This window comes from Megalobrama amblycephala, linkage group LG9 (genome assembly GCF_018812025.1).
Source record: "Megalobrama amblycephala isolate DHTTF-2021 linkage group LG9, ASM1881202v1, whole genome shotgun sequence".
NCBI lineage: Eukaryota > Metazoa > Chordata > Actinopteri > Cypriniformes > Xenocyprididae > Megalobrama > Megalobrama amblycephala.
This window is the reverse complement of record NC_063052.1, coordinates 22,920,728-22,940,569: the sequence shown is the minus strand read 5'-3', so window position 1 is coordinate 22,940,569 and position 19,842 is coordinate 22,920,728. Positions and strand designations below refer to the sequence as shown.

At 37.0% G+C, this 19,842-nt stretch overlaps 2 protein-coding genes across 2 annotated transcripts in view; one reads left to right on the top strand and one right to left on the bottom strand.

The window, feature by feature from the left end:
* ppt2b (palmitoyl-protein thioesterase 2b) overlaps positions 1-18,641 on the bottom strand; it is a 54,216-nt gene extending 35,575 nt beyond the window's left edge. The window contains exons 1-4 of the mRNA XM_048202187.1: positions 18,271-18,641; positions 17,122-17,275; positions 4,720-4,815; positions 4,462-4,569 (exon numbers count right to left, since the gene is read on the bottom strand). Coding sequence (XP_048058144.1) covers positions 4,462-4,569; positions 4,720-4,815; positions 17,122-17,275; positions 18,271-18,411 — 499 coding nt within the window. The 5' untranslated portion in view covers positions 18,412-18,641. The remainder of the gene's footprint in view (positions 1-4,461; positions 4,570-4,719; positions 4,816-17,121; positions 17,276-18,270) is intronic.
* Positions 2,942-3,916, top strand: LOC125275341 (zinc finger BED domain-containing protein 4-like). Its single transcript, XM_048202193.1, has 2 exons — positions 2,942-3,060; positions 3,220-3,916. The coding sequence occupies exons 1-2, from the start codon at positions 2,977-2,979 to the stop codon at positions 3,607-3,609; spliced, it is 474 nt and encodes a 157-aa protein (XP_048058150.1). The 5' UTR covers positions 2,942-2,976; the 3' UTR covers positions 3,610-3,916.
* Positions 18,642-19,842: the final 1,201 nt, after the last annotated feature.

Sequence of the window (19,842 nt, the reverse complement as noted above, 5' to 3'; positions counted from 1 at the left end):
TGATCATATCTGTACATGGTGGTTTTTATATCTTATCTCCATCAATATATCTCGTAGTAAAACTAATGCAAGGGCTAGAAATCATTTATCCTTTGCATAAACATCCTGATCCTCTTGGAGAGCTCAGTTCATGGTTGCATAGCAACGACCGACGCCACGGGAGCGCAAGTGCTTTGGAAAGAAGGAGAAGCGGTGCGGCCGTGCCTTCCACGCGTTTTTAGACGCGATATGTGAACGGCCCCTATTCATAATTCTAAGTTCATGTTAAATTTAACATTTTTTTTCAGTGACAGACAGCCCTATTCAACTGTTAATTTGAATACAGAAGGTTTTTATTAAAATTTTATATTTATTTATTTTATTGAAATGTGATCTTGTATGTACAACAAGGAAAATTATTGAAATTTGTTCATGTTTTTTTAATAAATCTTGTTTGAATTTCAGTTTCATTTTGTTCAAAATATCGTGATACGTATCGTATCGTGAACTCCGTATCGAGATACGTACCGTATCGTGACCTGAGCGTATCGTTACACCCCTAACAAGGACCAACTTCAGCTGACGATGCGGAACACACTGAGAAAACAGCCGACGATAAAAAACTGCCCGATGGCCGACCGTCGGCTTGGTGTATTCTGGGCTTAAAACACATCTGATTAGCTAAAAATAAGTAAAAATTAATCTTTGATGAAACAGAGCACATCTAAATGCAATGCCACAATCAACACTTCATTCAATTTTCACATTTCACTTTAATCTCAACATTCCTCGACCCACTGATTTCCAACCGTGATCTGCATTGACATCACACATGGCCTCATTGCAATGCAATTGACAGACATCCATCATAATGACAGAGAACTTTAATCCCTGTGACTTTTGTGTTCCACAGATGATAAAGTCATGTAAGCATTAAGGCCCCGATATACTTCAAACAAAGCTCTTTTTCGTTCTTTGTTTAGGGGTAAAATGAAGTTCGAAATACGTGACCAGCAATATACTGTAAACAAACATCTGAAGCCGCCCACACTGCTGAGAACGGTGTTTAGATGAGTATGTAAATATGTGCCGTGCACTTTCTTCTCAGTAACAAAATAAACACAACAAAAATAAGAAAACAGCAAGCATTTTTTATAGAAAGCATAAGCGCCTGATCATAACAACATAGGTATGTTAGCACGAGCTCTGCAAATTAGCACTCCAGTCACGTTTATTTATATAGCACTTTATTCAATAGATTGTTTAATATCAAGCAGCTTTACAGTATCAAACATGAAAAACGGTGTCAGTGCCTCATTTTATCAGAAGCACAACTTCATTTTGTACTATAAAGCGGCTATCCAGTGTTTTCATGTTTTCACCAGCGGAGATCTTACCTCAACAAACTCAAACACACGAAATGAGTCAGAGACGCGTTCCACGTGAGCGAAGGCGGAGCCTCGGCGCACACCTCCTATTAGTGGTGCAACGGATCATCATTGATCCGTGATCCGTTCGGATCAATATCTTCGGTTCGGCACACACGTGATCCACGGATTGATTTATGAAAAAAAAAAGTTGTGCGCATATTCAGTCCACACACAGCGTGGTCATGGCGAGCGGAGGAACGGAGGAGCTTGAATGCCCCGCGTCATTTAAATCCCCTGTATGGGAGCATTTTGGCTTCCCTGTCAAATATAATGATGAAGGAAAGAGGTTAGTGGATAAAACCGTGACGCTGTGTAGGCACTGTGGCACAAGAAAGCCATATGACAGTGGAAACACATCAAGCATGGCCACGCATTTGAAGCGACATCACACCGGTGTTTCACTGACAGGAGTGAAAACGAAGGCTGCTCAACAACCGCTTATCACCGCGGCATTTAAGCAGCCCCTTGTTGCACAATCAGACCGGGCTAAAGCCATCACAAACGCTATCGGTGTGTTTATAGGTGCAGACATGAGGCCATATTCGGTTGTGCAAAACGAGGGCTTTAAACACATGCTGAAAGTGCTTGAGCCACGTTACGACATCCCGTCGCGCACCCACTTCAGCGAAAAGATTGTGCCAGATCTTTATGAGCAGGAGAAGAAAAAAGTTGTGGATGAACTATCCCGAGCATCCTCTGTTGCGCTCACGACAGACGGGTGGACGTCCAGGGGAACGGAGAGCTATGTGACGATAACCGCTCACTTCATCACAGCAGACTGGGAGATGAGAAGTCCGGTGCTGCAGACACGCCCGCTCTACGAGAGTCACACAGTCACTCATATTGCGCAGGTACTGACACAAGCAGTGGAGGAATGGAAGATAAAGAGGCCCAGTACTAATATCCCAGTCACAACTAATAATGCCAAAAATCAAATAAATGCAGTGAATGAGGCAGGACTGGGCCCACAGATAGGGTGCTTTGCACATGCAGTGAATTTGGCATCACAGAAGGGAATCTCAGTCAATAGGATGGACCGCCTCCTTGGGAGGATCAGGAAGGTGGTTTCCTACTTCCACCGAAGCACAACAGCTGCTCATGTGCTTAAGACAAAGCAAGAAATGCTAAAGCTGCCTACTCATAAGCTCATACATGATGTCCCAACAAGGTGGAACTCCACTTATGATATGTTGGAGTGTTATCTGGAGCAGCAGGCAGCTATATACTCTGCATTGACCGACAAGACCCTGAAGAAAAATGTCAAAGACATCATCACCCTGTCTGATGATGATGTGAGAGTGGCAGAGGAGGTCCTCCAGGTGCTTAAACCCCTCAAAACTGTTACATCTCTGCTGAGCACTGAAACTTCACCATCCGTGTCAATGATCCTGCCGCTGAAAACAAGGATTCTACAATCCATGGCTCCAAGTGTGGAAGACAGCACCATCACTCGAGATGTCAAGCCATTAGAGAGGACCTGAAGCCCAGATACACTTCACCCCCTACTCTACAGGACTACCTTCACAGATCTACTGCCCTGGATCCGAGGTTCAAGTCCCTGTCTTACATGGACCCTGCCCTACGCCAGAGGACATACAGTGACCTCACCACTGAGATTGTGAGCAGTCTGGGCACTGAAGACTGTGATGAGGTAAAGAAAAATAATATTCTTTAAAAATGATAAATTTAAATCTAAATAATTTTTTTATTTTCAGTATGGCTTTTATTAAATGTTATTGCCACATTTTCATGTCTATGAAACATGAAAATAAATAATAGGTTTAATTAATCAACTAATTCTTTTCTGCAGGGTCAAGCTGCAGAGCCAACAGGAGCAAACTTGGACACATCTCCTCCACAAAAGAAGTCGGCGATTGCAGAGCTTTTTGGAGAGACCTTTTCCAGCAAAGACATGGACAGCAAGACTCCTGCTGACATCATCAAAGAGGAGGTGGCATCCTACCTGGCAGCAAGCGGCATTACAGTGGATGGTGATCCACTGACATGGTGGAAAAGCAATGAGTGTAAATACCCTCATATTGCCAAGATGGCAAGATGCTATCTCGCTGTGCCAGGCTCTTCAGTTCCTTCCGAGAGAGTGTTCTCAACAGCAGGGGACATAGTGACTGCAAAGAGGTCCACACTCTCCCCAGACAATGTAGACATCCTTGTCTTTTTGAAAAAGAATTTGAAATTATAAGCTCAGGTATGCATTGCTTTCTTTCTTTTATTCTTCTTTGATGATGTGGACATAGGCTTTATTTCACTATCCATGTTTAAAGGAAGGAGATATGCCTTTTTATGTTGCACTTTAAGTTGTTTTTCATTAATTATGTTAAAAAGAAGATATTATGCCTTGTGCACTTTAAGTTGATTTTATATATTTTAATTTAATAATTTAAAAGTGTTAATAAACAAAAAGACAAAACTTATGTTTATTTGTCTTGTCTTTTTTTTGCTGATCCGAAAAATGATCCGATCCGTGACTCTGATCCGAGAAACGATCCGAACCGTGAGTTTTTTGATCCGTTGCACCCCTACCTCCTATTATGTTATCGTCACTGACCAATGGTAGTACAAAGATGTTTTGCAGCTGGAGTGAACTTTTCCTGAAAGTTTGCTTTGGCAAGCCGTTTCGAACTTCCAAAAAGAACACAAAACGAACTTCGTTTTGGCCTGATTTTGTTCGAAATGATGACACATCAGTTCGTTCTTCGATTTCGTTTGAAGTGTATCGGGGCCTTTAGGGTCAGACAACAGGGTGAGTAAATGATGACAGAATTTAAGTTTTTGGGTAAACTATCTTTTTAATTTAATTTGACCTCAACATGCATGATTTGAGGGATCATTCATGTCCATAGTACAAATGATGCAGGTTAGGTATGTACTGGAGTTTTTACAGTTTTTGCTCAAATCACTATTGTAGGAACAATAGTAATATTGAAACAAGCACCAATAATAATGCAAAATAATGGTGAATTGTCATTAACTTAGCTCTTAAAGATCATAGATCAGCCATTTGACAAGGCAATATGTAGCACCATTCACTCACCATTCCAGTAGTTACAGATTGATATTTTCTGGCCCACTGCAGTATAGCATACATGATACAAATTGGATTTGACAAACTGGGGGAAGAGGTACTTCAGATAGTCTGTGTCTACAAAAAAAGAGCAAATATCAAACGTATAACATGACCAAAACCAGAAACATTTCTCACAAAAGAAGTCAAAAGTTCCAATTATGGAATGGTTTCACATGACACTCAATGAGTCGAAGTTCCTCAACAGAATTAAAGAAAGTGTGTTACCTCCATACTGCCCCGCCTGCGGAGAAGACAGAGATATGAAAGAGTGCACATTATGGTCTGGAAGAGTGGACAGGATTCCTCGACATACAAGGCCACCTGCAGATTTAGACATGTGCTTGCTTTAATGTTTATATAAGTCAAGGTGACACACAAAAGAAAACTCAAGAGAAAGAGTTGAGAAAGAGAACAATGTTATTAGGAAGAAATACATGGCAGAACTGATTGCATAGACTCTGTAACCTACAAATTTCTACATTTGCAAAAGAACACAGAAGCCGAAACCAAGTTTCGAAATCAAAATTTTGGGGGGTCAAAAGTCGAGGAGCAATAACAACAATAATATGAAGACCATTTTAAAACCATTACGATTTTTTTTTTTTTTTTTTGCATTGTGACATTGCTTTCCTGACAATTTAGCACAATTACCTAAATTCTCATTACGTTAATGCAAAAATGATTTAGTATTTATACACTGTAGTAATATTTATACTTTTATTTAATCTGATTCAAATAAAAAACTGTTTTATCAGTTAGTAATTGTTTTATTTATGTGATAAAGTGTACATGGACGCAGAACAAGTCAGTAGATGTATCACACAAGGTAAGTCTGTTTTACTGACAGCTTACAGTTTGTTCTGCTGTATTTGTTGAACTTAGCTTTGAGGAAAAAAAAGTTAATGCTATTACATTTCTGAGATATTTAATATAGTCCTATTAGACATTCCACACACATCACAATAACGGTAATGTGCAAACTTACGTAGTGAGGTTCAATAGGGTCACATTGGAAATCTGACACAGTGATTAACAAGGAAACTTAAAATGGCATAGTTGCTGACCCCTGCTCTAGAGTGATTTTTGCAATAATGAATCAATTACCTAAATCCTCATTACTTTAATGCAAAAAATTATAGTATTTATACAATGTGGTAGTATTTATATACTTTTATTTAATCTGATTCAAATAAAAAACTGTTTTACAGTAATGAAAATCTACTGAAAAACATCGTCATGATTAATGAAAATAACAAAACTAAAGAAACTGAAAATTTTTTTAAATTTCAAAGCTTTTTTTAAGAGCAGAAGAAATAAAAATTAATACTGTAGATTAGGGGAGTGCAACACTGACAAAAAAATATGATAAAATTGATGATAATATTTAGATGATATTTTTCAAAATGTTTTTTGTGCTCTTACCATGGCTGGTTTAGGCCTGTTGTGGACAGCTGACTCACAAAGACCTTCATATTATTCATATTCTATAGAGCTTGGCAAACTACATTACTGTGCATTGCATTCTGGGTAGTCGCCACCATGTTTTAGGTCACGCTCAGGAGCGAAGATGAAAAAATGACTGTATTTAAAAAAGATGAAAAAATGACTGTGACTGTATTTACGTTCAATTTTTAAAGAGCTGCTTGTACTTGCTGAGAATAAATGGACTAATATTTGAATCTCGTGTTCATTCAATCGCTCTGTCGTGTGGCCAGGACACGACATACACATAAGAAATCATACTGCCACCTTCTCGTACCACACACAGGAGTGATTTCTCTATTGCAATTTTTTAATAACTAAGTGGCACCGATATATCTGCCAGATAAAATAATAAACAATATAGATTGATCTCAGCCAGCATATCATCATATCGCCCTGATTTCTTAATGTTAAAGCATTAAGGGATAACATAATGACCCTCTGTAATGCAGCTCTGAAATAAATTGTATTGTGGAATCGCTAGTAAGTTTTACTGGACCTAAATGGAACAAATACATGATCTTACTGAGAGAAGCTGAACAATGAATCCAGAGAGTGATCGCAACGAGCTATACAGGTGCTGGTTATATCATTAGAATATCATCAAAAAGTTTATTTATTTCACTATTTCCATTCAAAAAGTGAAACTTGTATATTATAGTCATTCATTACACAGACTAATATATTTCAAATGTTTATTTCTTTTAATTTTGATGATTATAACTGACAACTAAGGAAAATCCCAAATTCATTATCTCAGAAAATTAGTGTAGGCGCACGATTGTCCAATTTTAAAGTTCTTTGTTTTTGACGCGTTTGCTCTTGAATAGATAAAATGTCCATACCATAAAAATTAAAGTTGAATATTCCAATCCGTTTATTGTCACTTCAATTCAATTCAAACAGCAACAAACAAAATAAAGAAAACAAACTCTATTCAAGTTCCATACGATGACGACGGTCAAAAAGTTTGTTTGACCTTCTTCGTGCCCTCACCTTGCGTTAGTGATTAGACAACATAAATACATTAAGCGCCCTCTAGTGGCGTGAAAGAAAAACTATATAAACTGAAACAAATGGCTACTACAATTAGAATATTGTGAAAAGGTTCAATATTGAAGACACCTGGTGCCACACTCTAATCAGCTAATTAACTCAAAACACCTGAAAAGGCCTTTAAATGGTCTCTCAGTCTAGTTCTGTAGGCTACACAATCATGGGGAAGACTGCTGACTTGACAGTTGTACAAAAGACGACCAGTGACATCTTGCACAAGGAGGGCAAGACACAAAAGGTCATTGAAACAGAGGCTGGCTGTTCACAGAGCTCTGTGTCCAAGCACATTAATAGAGAGGCGAAGGGAAGGAAAGGATGTGGTAGAAAATAAGTGTACAAGCAATAAGTATAACCGCACCCTGGAGAGGATTGTGAAACAAAACCCATTCAAAAATGTGGGGGAGATTCACAAAGAGTGGACTGCAGCTGGAGTCAGTGCTTCAAGAACCACTACACACAGACGTATGCAAGACATGGGTTTTAGCTGTTGCATTCCTTGTGTCAAGCCACTCTTGAACAACAGACAGCGTCAGAAGCGTCTCACCTGGGCTAAAGACAAAAAGGACTGGACAGCTGCTGAGTGGTCCAAAGCAGGGGTGGAGCCAGGGGGTGGCCACCCTTGGCCTAAGCTTGGCCACCCCGCTCACAATTGCTGTTTCTTTTTTTGTTGACAAGAATTGTGTTTATTTAAACACAGAACCGTCTCTTTAAGACCACAAAAAACGGGAGACTTTTCAGATGCGCACTTCAACTTCGCCTCAGCGCCAGGCGCAAGTCAAACGCGCGCGGAAACGATACAGGTGCCGAATGAGCTTCAGCAGAACAACAGTAAGCTATAGCTTACGTAAATGTTTCTCAGCTGGTGGGTTGCAAGACCACGCACTTTTCAATCACGCGCAGATATGGTGCGCTGTATATTACTCACTATAAATGCAACGTCGTAGTTCTGTCATCTATTAAGTCATGAAATAACCAAAAAGGCGATTAAAGCTGCATTAAAACTGCATGCATGTAGGCCTATATATGCATCACATGTCTCTGGACTAAAATATTCTGCTATGTGAAATCACAATATAAGGCACAAGCTTATATGTATTTTTTTAATGCATAAATAAATGTGAGAACTGTGCATTTGTACTAGAAGATGCTAATTTTGCGTTAATTTATAAAGTACAAATAAAAATGTAGCCTATCACATTTAAATGCATTTTTGTAGGCCTAATGAGTTTAATTTTAAGTATGATAGCACTGTTGTAATTATTTATTTTGACAATATAGAAAGTTAATCATTTAGTGTTTACTTTTTTTGGTTACTTTTTGAAACAGACAAACTCAGAATTCATTGGAATCCATCAGAATTCAATGATCTCAGAGTTCATTGATTATACATAAAATTCAATGAAGGTTGAATAATCTTTGAAGTACAGTATGTAGTTATCTGTCTCATCCATGGAGATGCAAAAATGAAGAACAACTATTGGGGGTTCTGAGAACCAGAAGTGACTGAACAAGTTGAAATTTAGCTATAGAGTGAGCCCCTTTATTAATATGCCTGCAAGTGAGGAATGATTAAAAAAGAAAGAAAAAAAAAGGGTCAAATTCACTCAGCATTCCACGATCTCAATTACAATTAAGTAGGCTAAAAATAAACTGTATTCAGTTGTGTTGTAGGCACAGTCCAGTAGCTACATTATAATCAGACTAATTTTTATGTTGAAATAATGAAGATTTCTGTGCCACCCCAGACTGGTTGCTGGCCCCTGCCTGGCCACCCCTATGAAAAAATCCTGGCTCCGCCACTGGTCCAAAGTTATATTCTCTGATGAAAATAAATTTTGCATTTCCTTTGGAAATCAGGGTCCCAGAGTCTGGAGGAAGAGAGGAGAGGCACACAATCCATGTTGCTTGAGGTCCAGTGTAAAGTTCCCACAGTCAGTGATGGTTTGGGGTGCCATGCTGCTGGTGTTGGTCCACTGTGTTTTCTGAGGTCCAAGGTCAACGCAGCCGTATACCAGGAAGTTTTAGAGCACTTCATGCTTCCTGCTGCTGACCAACTTTATGGAGATGCAGATTTCATTTTCCAACAGGACTTGGCACCTGCACACAATGCCAAAGCTACCAATACCTGGTTTAAGGACCATGGTATCCCTGTTCTTAATTGGCCAGCAAACTCGCCTGACCTTAACCCCTTAGAAAATCTATGGGGTATTGTGAAGAGGAAGATGCAATATGCCAGACCCAACAATGCAGAAGAGCTGAAGGCCACTATCAGAGCAACCTGGGCTCTCATAACACCAGAGCAGTGCCACAGACTGATCGACTCTATGCCACGCCGCATTGCTGCAGTAATTCAGGCAAAAGGAGCCCCAACCAAGTATTGAGTGCTGTACATGCTCATACATTTCATGTTCATACTTTTCAGTTGGCTAAGATTTCTAAAAATCCTTTCTTTGTATTGGTCTTAAGTAATATTCTAAATTTCTATTTTTTTTTAAACATTTGAAATATATCAGTCTGTGTGTAATGAATGAATATAATATACAAGTTTCACTTTTTGAATGGAATTAGTGAAATAAATCAACTTTTTAATGATATTCTAATTATATGACCAGCACCTGTATATCTCAAATATCATTATTCATGGCGTGAGCACTTACAAGCGGATCAGAAATTATGAATCTGTAATAAATAAATACAAATGACAAAGCCACATTTTGGTCAAGTTTATTTTAAGTTTCACTTTCACCATTGTTGTTTCTAAGCTGGAAAGCAGAAAATTAGGGACATTCTAACGCATAACGTGAAAAAGCTTAACGTGGCCTAATTTACTAAAACAGTGATATTAACAAACAAAACATAGTAAACACCAAACTAATAAAGCATGTACAGAAAAGCAGATGAGCAACGCAACACATTTAATTATACATAAGCATTTTCCTCCCATAAGGAAAACGCTTAATGGACAGTGACATTAAAGACCAAACATAGTAAACACTATAATAAATCATATTATACAGAAAAATTGGTGTGTGCAGAATTTGATCTTTTAATATCACTTAGTAGGCTACATTAAGCGACATTAAGCATTTTCTTTATAACGGTTTTATATGGATGAAAACTTAAAGCGGAACTCAGTAAGATTTGCGAAGCTCTCCCTACAGGTTCCTTCTAATATATTTTTAACTGTATAATATAAATTTTAACATCTACCTCCACTATTTCCCAGTCTCTAATGTACTGTCGGTGACCTAAAGTCGCAGAATGCATTGTGTTGCTGACGTCACGTTCCCAGACTCTATAGTCAGTTCACACCTATGGTTCACGCCAGTGACAGAAATTATCTTTTTTATTAAGGGGCAGTATTTGCCAGAGGGGCATTTTTACTTATATAAGAGCATTTTTTCAAAACTTATTAGATGTACACTGCCCTCCAAAAGTTAGGAAACGCCCTAGAAAAGTGGGGTTTTGGACAATATTGGCATGAGTCCTTTTTAATTTGTGATAATTTTGCACTGATAAGGGACAACACAAACTACAAAAACATATTTTATCACATAAACAGTTTAAACATAGAAAAAACATTTTCGATTCATCAAAATATCCACCATTAGCAGCTATCTGACCTAAACTGGCTTTTAATTGGTTCATTGTATTCTAAACTTAATTGGCGATCAATTGTTGAAGCTATTAAAGGGATAGTTCACCCAAAAATGAAAATTTGATGTTTATCTGCTTACCCCCAGCGCATCCAAGATGTAGGTGACTTTGTTTCCTCAGTAGAACACAAATGATGATTTTTAACTCCAACCGCTGCCGTCTGTCAGTCAAATAATAAGAGTGATTGGGAACTTGAACAATAAGAGTCGAAAAAACTTCCATAGACAAATCCAAATTAAACCCTGCGGCTCGTGACGACGCATTGATGTCCTAAGACACGAAACGATCGGTTTGTGCGAGAAACCGAACAGTATTTATATCATTTTTTACCTCTAAAACACCACTATGTCCAACTTCGTTCAGCATCCTGTTAGTAAGGTCAAAAAACGCGTTCTAATGACGGAAGTGATGTCTCGCCCATATACTTCAATGAGTGCGAGACATCACTTCCGTTGTCAGAGCGCGATCAGACCTCACTAACCGGATGCTGAACGAAGTTGGACATAGTGGTGTTTTAGAGGTAAAAAATGATATAAATACTGTTCGGTTCCTCACACAAACCGATCGTTTCGTGTCTTAGGACATCAATGCGTCGTCACGAGCCGCAGGGTTTAATTTGGATTTGTCTATGGAAGTTTTTTCGACTCTTATTGTTCAAGTTCCCAATCACTCTTATTATTTGACTGACAGACGGCAGAGGTTGGAGTTAAAAATCATCATTTGTGTTCTACTGAAGAAACAAAGTCACCTACATCTTGGATGCCCTGGGGGTAAGCAAATTAGAAATCATTTTATATTTAAATAATAATAAAAAAAAAATGAATTTAAATCTGAGAATTTGACATAAAAGTCCAGCAATAAGAGTCGAAAAAACTTCCATAGACAAATCCAAATTAAACCCTGCGGCTCGTGACGACGCATTGATGTCCTAAGACACGAAACGATCGGTTTGTGTGAGGAACCGAACAGTATTTATATCATTTTTTACCTCTAAAACACCACTATGTCCAACTTCGTTCAGCATCCTGTTAGTAAGGTCAAAAAACGCGTTCTAATGACGGAAGTGATGTCTCGCCCATATACTTCAATGAGTGCGAGACATCACTTCCGTTGTCAGAGCGCGATCAGACCTCACTAACCGGATGCTGAACGAAGTTGGACATAGTGGTGTTTTAGAGGTAAAAAATGATATAAATACTGTTCGGTTTCTCGCACAAACCGATCGTTTCGTGTCTTAGGACATCAATGCGTCGTCACGAGCCGCAGGGTTTAATTTGGATTTGTCTATGGAAGTTTTTTCGACTCTTATTGTTCAAGTTCCCAATCACTCTTATTATTTGACTGACAGACGGCAGAGGTTGGAGTTAAAAATCATCATTTGTGTTCTACTGAAGAAACAAAGTCACCTACATCTTGGATGCCCTGGGGGTAAGCAGATAAACATCAAATTTTCATTTTTGGGTGAACTATCCCTTTAAGGTGTGCTGACCCAAAAATCTTTTACAAACCTGGGCCAAGTTTAAACCAGTAACCAGGCATCACAGCTGGCAAAGGGGCATGTCTGACTTTGACATGTATATATTGCCATTATTATGTAATCAAAATGAAAATTATTATTGCTGGACTTTTATGTCAAATTCTCAGATTAAATTTTTTTATTATTATTTAAATATAAAATGATTTCTAATTTGAACTTTTTAATTAAAAGGTACTTTAAAAATAAAAACCATCAGTAGGTGACGGCAAGTAACTGTCTTAATGAGCGAGTCATTAAAGGATTAGTCCACTTTTAAATAAACTTTTCCTGATAATTTACTCACCCTCATGTCAACCAATATGTCCATGTCTTTCTTTCTTCAGTCGAAAAGAAATTAAAGTTTTTGATGAAAACATTCCAGGATTTTTCTCCTTATAGTAGACTTCAATGGGCACCAAACAGTTGAAGGTCAAAATTAGTTTCACTGCAGCTTCAAATTGTTCAACACGATCCAAGATGAGAAATAAGGGTCTTATCTAGTGAAACCATTGCTCATTTTCTGAGAAAATTGAAAATTAATTATAAGTTTTAACCTGTTAACCTGCACTGGCGCGCTGACGCACCGCAGCTTCTTTGTTTAAATTAGCTCAAATTTACTGTTAGATTTAATGTAATTACCTTGACAAACTATACATCATTAAAAAGATCTAAGACTCGAGCTTCAATTTTTAATCTTTATTTTATTCTCAACATCGTATAGTGACCGTTATTTGTTAATATGCGTCGGGAGTTATGAATATGAGAAAATGAGTCGTTACCTTTTCATTGAAATATGAGCGTCAGCTTCAGCCACTGAGAAAAAAACTCTGTACGATCATCATGAAAAAGCTCCACAAAATAACATCCCTCGGGGCTTTTAGCTTAAAAGCATGCACATTTGGAGAAATATTGATGGACTGTCATACGTTTATGTCAATTTTCTATACAGAGGAGTAATATATATTCAATTTTTACCCAAAACACGCTGTTGTCAATATATGAGCGCTGTATACACTGACTACTGTGTGTTCAAACCAGTGGCGTAGCCAGAATTTTATTTTTGGGGGGGCCCATCTAAAAATGAGGGGGCCGCTATATTTTATATATATATATAAATATATATATATGTATGTATATATGACACTAATAATGACTACAATGACACTAATAATTCTTAATTTCAAAATCAATCGGTAGTTATTAATAGAATAACGAGACACAAACCTTTACATTCAATCGCGTTTGGTCCCATTTATTTTTGATCACAGTGCATACTATATATACAAACTTTTACTCTCAAAGTGCGCACATTTGTAGAAATACACGTTTACCTCAGATTTCATTAGATAGAATTTATAGAACATGTACGCAGAGTTTCATAATTACAGAGGTAGTTTGTTAGGGGGGTACGGGGGCATGCTCCCCCGAGAAAATTTAGATTTCCTTGGTGTACATATGTGCATTTTTAAGACGTTAAGACCAACAAATTGGATAACAATAGCTTTAAAACCATGTCAACAAATACATGAGGCAGCTTTAATCGCATGTTTGGCAATTTCATTTTCAAACGACGGTCATTGCTCGTAGTTTCTATTGCGCTTTATTTAAGCTATAATAAAGTAATTACGCAACGCGCGCCGGGGATAAAAATAATTCAGCAGAGGCAGGGATACATAGACCAGACCATAAACCATTTATAAATTAATTTTAAACAATAAAATTTTGTCATAACCTAAAGTAAATTATCCCTACATATTTTGTTTGATTGTGTAATTTGCTTTTTGAATCGTGGAAAAACCGTTATTTATATTCTAAAAACTACAGATTATCCAGACTCATAACCATTTTGATTACACTCATGCTGATATTGTACTATTTGATGATCAGTAGTGGTTCGCTAAATATAATAATTCAATAAGCATTTAGGCTACAATAAACAACTTTAAATATATAACTTTAAAAATATATATTAAATAGATAATAAAAATATCTAGATAGCTGGCTGACTAATGATATAATTTGTACATGGAGTTATTATATAAAAAGATACTTAATTTCTTTACAATTTATAGGTGTTATTTTAACAGTCAGTTATGTAAGTTTGATGATTAATAGCTTCTAGCAACATTAAATCCAGGAGAGAAGACAATTCTAGAGAAAAAGCATGTTTGATTTACATATAACAAAGTTTGAGCGCGCACAGCCACACACGCAATATCTGAGCGAGAGCGAATAACGCCACGTAAACTGCCTCAAATTAACTATAATGACGAGAAGAAAGCTGTGTGCGCTGCAGTCAGAGGTTCTTGATTCTCTAACGACTTTTTATTGGTTAAAATGAATGGAGAGTATCTGAGCTCGAGCATCCACCAGATTTCACTGCATTGAGATGCGCGTCCTGGAAACGGGAAGCCTCAGGTGCCGCTTCACATTGCCACTCACCGCATAATAACAAACTCTCACGCGCAAAGATAATAACAGCAGAGGCTACGTGCAACACGTGAAATAATCAAACCAATAAGTCTAAAAACAGCTGTTGCATTTTACCGCGCAGCATATGCATCAGTGTAACAAATCAACATGAAAATTAAAAAAAATCGCTCAGAAATCTGGGGGGTCTGCATGCCCCCTCAGGCCCCCCCGTGGCTACGCCACTGGTTCAAACCATACCAGCAGCCGGAGGGCGCTCTGTGCACTTCACAAATAATACATCATGAACAAGAGGCAGTCATGTGACATACACGGAACTGACAGAGGCTACCAGACATCGCTATAATTATTGATATAAACATACAGAACGTCACTTTTGAAAGTAATAAATACACGATTGTGACGATATGTGGTTTATCTGTGTTCTTCACGCCATGTCAGGTATTCATAATAGTAGATTATATTTATAATGCAATGCTAATCGAGATAGCTTTTCTCATTGTGCAGAATAGCCTAAAATTATATATTTTCTGTCTGATTTTTGATCCAAAACCACATCACATCAAAGAAGGTTATTTAAAACAATCGACTTGTAAGTTTGGAGAAAAAAACGTGGCTTTAATCTTATAAATTGTCGTGTTTTGTTGGTGTGCTAAGCTAATATGCTAACGAGCCCAGAGATGCACCTGTTTTGAGCTAATGTAAATAGGTCATTTTGAATCGTAAAGCTCACTTTTTTCTCTCTTTTTTTTCCAAGAAGGGCATTAGATACAGTTTGAAAGAAGGTGAAGTGAGAAGTTTGGTGAATGAAATGAGGGATTAAATCATCTTGAATAGAACATCAGTAATTATAATAGAGACAAAAGAAAAGAATAAGAGCCATAAGCAGGCTGTAGAGGTGTAAATGTGTTCAGGGGAGACTGAAACTGAATGGGGCACTTAGCACCACAAACACAATATAGACAATACCCTTGAATAGATGACAATAAACATCAGTTAACATTTTAGAGTCCTTTCTAAATAAAGTCTCATGACATGGTCTTGAAAAACATGTAATAAAACTCAGAGTTTTAAACCTATCATCTTCAGATTTGAAATATAACATGGTCAGACATGTGGCTTTAGCTGCAGTGCATTTCTAGATTGCCACAAGGCCAACTTCACTTTTATTTTCATAAATATATTTCATAAAAATACATTTCTAATAACTTTTCAAAATTTCAAAGCTATTTTTAACTATTTTCTTCATTGTGACAATAATTAATTAGTGAGTTAATGAGTTTACCATAAACTGCAAAGTGTCTGCTTTCAAATGAGACCTTACTTATGCTTTTAGTGCAAAAGGTTCATGAACTGTATCTGTTTTAGTTTGGGTATGTCATTTTTTGGGATTTTCCAAAAGCGGGGGTCTGGCTAACAGGTTAACCAGAAATGCTCATCTTGAACTAGCTCTCTTCTTCTTCTCCTCTATTAGAATTCCAGCAGTGTAGACACTGCTAATCGTAATACTGCCCTCCACAGGTCAAAGTTTGTATGCAATATGCTAGTTCAATAGTATATAACAATTAATTCAAACTTTGGCCTGTGGAGGGCAGTATTACGCTTAGCAGTGTCTACACTGCTGGAATTCTAATAGAGGAGAAGAAGAAGAGAGCTAGTTCAAGATGAGCATTTAAGGTTAAAACTTATATAATTTTCAATTTTTTTCAGAAAATGAGTGATGGTTTCACTAGATAAGACCCTTATTTCTCATCTGGGATCGTGTTGAACAATTTGAAGCTGCAGTGAAAATAATTTTGACCTTCAACTGTTTGGTGCCCATTAAAGTCTACTATAAGGAGAATAACCCTGGAATGTTTTCATCAAAAACTTTAATTTCTTTTCAACTGAAGAACGAAAGACATGGACATCTTGGATGACATGGGGGTGAGTAAAAAAATCAGGAAAAGTTTATTTAAAAGTGGACTAATCCTTTAATTCGACCAATTTGTTCAAACGGCTGATTGATTCAGGAATGAAGCAAGTGACCGTCTTTATTGAATAGGTCATTGAATAATTAATTAAACCAAGTCATTCAAAATGCGGATTCATTCATTAATGAATCACTGATGTGTATTGCTCGTAGACTCGGTTCTGCTGTGGTTTCATTTTGAAATTTTCGTTGGTGAAATAGAGGAAGAATATTGACAATATTGTGTCTAAAATGTAACTCAAAATGTTAACTTATTGTTTACTAAACTAGTGTATCCATGGGTTTCAAAGACAAAGAAATTTGTTATCACATCGCTGTGTATAGGGAGATCAGAAACCTCTCGGATTTCATCAAAAATATCTTAATTTCTGTTCTGAAGATGAACGAAGGTTTTACGGGTTTGGAATGACATGAGGGTGAGTAATTAATGAAAGAAATTTCATTTTTGGGCGAACTAACCCTTTAATTTAATGCTTAACACACTATTGTTACTATTGTTGTTTTGGTTACAGACCTTGTGAGTAGCAGATGAGATGGACCCCATCAGCTGCATTCTGCATGATGGGATAAATGGCTTCTGCAAAGCCCTGCACTTGCTTCCAGAGTGGCTGCAGGCTGGCACTGCGGTCAAACAGGTCTAGGACAGTCACATTACTGCCTGGGTGAGACTGTAACCAGATAAACACATAAATCAATTACATATGAACAGACAACAATCTGACTTCTACAACAACTAACTACTGCCTTCACATGCAATTGGAATTATTGTAAATATGAGTTGCCTAGTTAAGAAAATTAGACATGAATGCCCTCTCAAGTTGTATTTAAACGCTTGGATAATTTTGATTTCCAAGTTTTTGGGCATCCCATAAACTTTAAACATGGTGGAGGGGGAACGATTGCTGCCTGTGACTGGTAGTTTTTCCACAACAGCTACATCGTCTTGTCATTAAAGTGCATATTTACATATTATTGGTTATAACCATTTGAAGAATATGTTTTTTTATATACAGCAAAAATAGTCAGTATTCCAGAAATTCCAGAATCGTCAGCAAGCTGACTATCTATATAGATATATAGCGCAGTGAATGTTTATATGGTTGTCAATAAAAGGGATGCTGAATATCATTTTGGCTTTAATAAGATTTTCCCAATAAATAGGCAAGAATAAACCTCCATGATCCCGTAATTTCTGACAACAAAGCACTTGAATGCAATAACTTTAGAAATGGGAAGTAGGACATTTCCGACAGCATGTAAATGCAGCATAACTACAGCAATAAACAATAAAGCATCTCTCTATTAATGCTTCATATTTTTTTCATTTCAGTAAATACAACTTCCAGCAGACAGTGCTATAGTAAATATATTGATTCTCCAATTAAATGTGCTTGTTTGTTTGTTTTTGGGCATATATATTAGAGTTACATGTATGGTACGTTAAATATGGTAATTATTCAAAACGATTGTTATACTATTTTATATTTTCACTGTACCATTGTACAACCACAAAACTTTTGTCCTTATTATACTTTTCTGTTATAGAGTTATTGTGTGTATATTGACTCTGTGCAAATTTACAGACTTGATACTCTTCAGCGGTTTGTAACAGTTAAAAAAAGAGTAAACGATACGTAACACATAGATCACATTAATGGTTTACCAGGTTGATGAATCGGTGTAGGTTGATAAAGTCAGCAGAGCTGTCGAAAAGCCCGTGAACGATGATCACCGGTTTATACGCGACACACACACACAACACACACACAGCAACCAGCGACCACACACACACGCTCTTCATCATAACAATAACAATAAAGATAAAACACAACGTTTAATATAGGTAAAATAACGTCTAAAACGCTACAATAAAATCAAAACTATAAAAATAAAAAATAATTCCATAGGAAGCTGAATTTGAGTTACTGCAAACGCAGTTGCTATATGCATTTTCCCCCGTCTATCATTTTTAGGCCTACAGTACATTTATCTATTTGTGTTGCTTCCGGTTAGTGCATCAACACAAGCATTCGCTGCGTCACTTCCGGGCTTAGTTGCCTTCCCAGACAAAGCTGAATTCGCAATAGCATACTTGCTATTCTGCTGTGCCAATAATTTTTTTTTTTAAACCGTGGGCAATACTATATGCAAAAATAACCATTTCAAACACTATTAAGCTATATTAATCACATGACCGATATGCGTATTTAATTTAGTGAGTGCCATCCATAGACATATAATAAACACTTTATTTATATGTCTATGGTGCCATCCAGCTGTATAGGTACGGTGACCGGGAGGGGACATGGTTCACTTAGTTTTGTCGAGGCCACGACATATAAACTCGTGGCAACCAGATATTAATTCGTGGGAACGTGATAATAAGTTGTGGGAGATCATTTTTTCGAGGTAACGACATCTATATTTTTCTCGTGGCCACGACTTCGTTAAGGGAATGACATTTCTCATGGCCACGAGTTAAATGTGTAAACAACCTGTTTATCAATAAATGTTAAAAGAATAGGCCTATGTCTTGTACATTTTTAATCTCATCCAACAGTCTTTTTTATTTAATATTTTTTTGTTATTATTGGTTACATTTAGCTATTCATTATAATTTATAAATATATTTGTTTTATTTCCCCCGCCTATCTTTTTATCTCTGTAGGCTACCTTGTTACTTAAAGTTTGTATTTTGTAAAAACTGTAAATGCCCGATCATGCCAATAAAGTTTTGAATTTATGACTGTATTTCTGTAGACTACATAGCTTAATGAGCGTCTGTTTTCACTTGTAGCCCCTCGTGCCTGTGACAGCTTTCAAATGAAGTTAAAAAATGTGTTACTATTAACCCTGATAGCACACGTACATCTCGGAGACGTCTATTTGATGTGTGTGATTACGTCTGGAAGACGTATTATTTAGAGTGTTTGCTCATCTGGAATACGTCTATAGGACGTATCCTGTCAGATGTCAAATAGACGTTTAGAAGATGTCTTTGAGATGTTTATGATTTAGAATGTATGTAAAACTGACATTTTAAAGACGTCTATTAGATGTTTGTAAACAGCAGATGCTTTCCAGATGAAGTGATCTTTAACAGACGTCTTGCAGACGTACGTGTGCTATCTGGGAATAGGCTATAGCCTATGTTGAAAGAATATTTTGTTTATTATTTGTATATAGCCTATATAAAAGCTTTTATTTTATTTCTGTAGGCTCACAGGAATTGTAC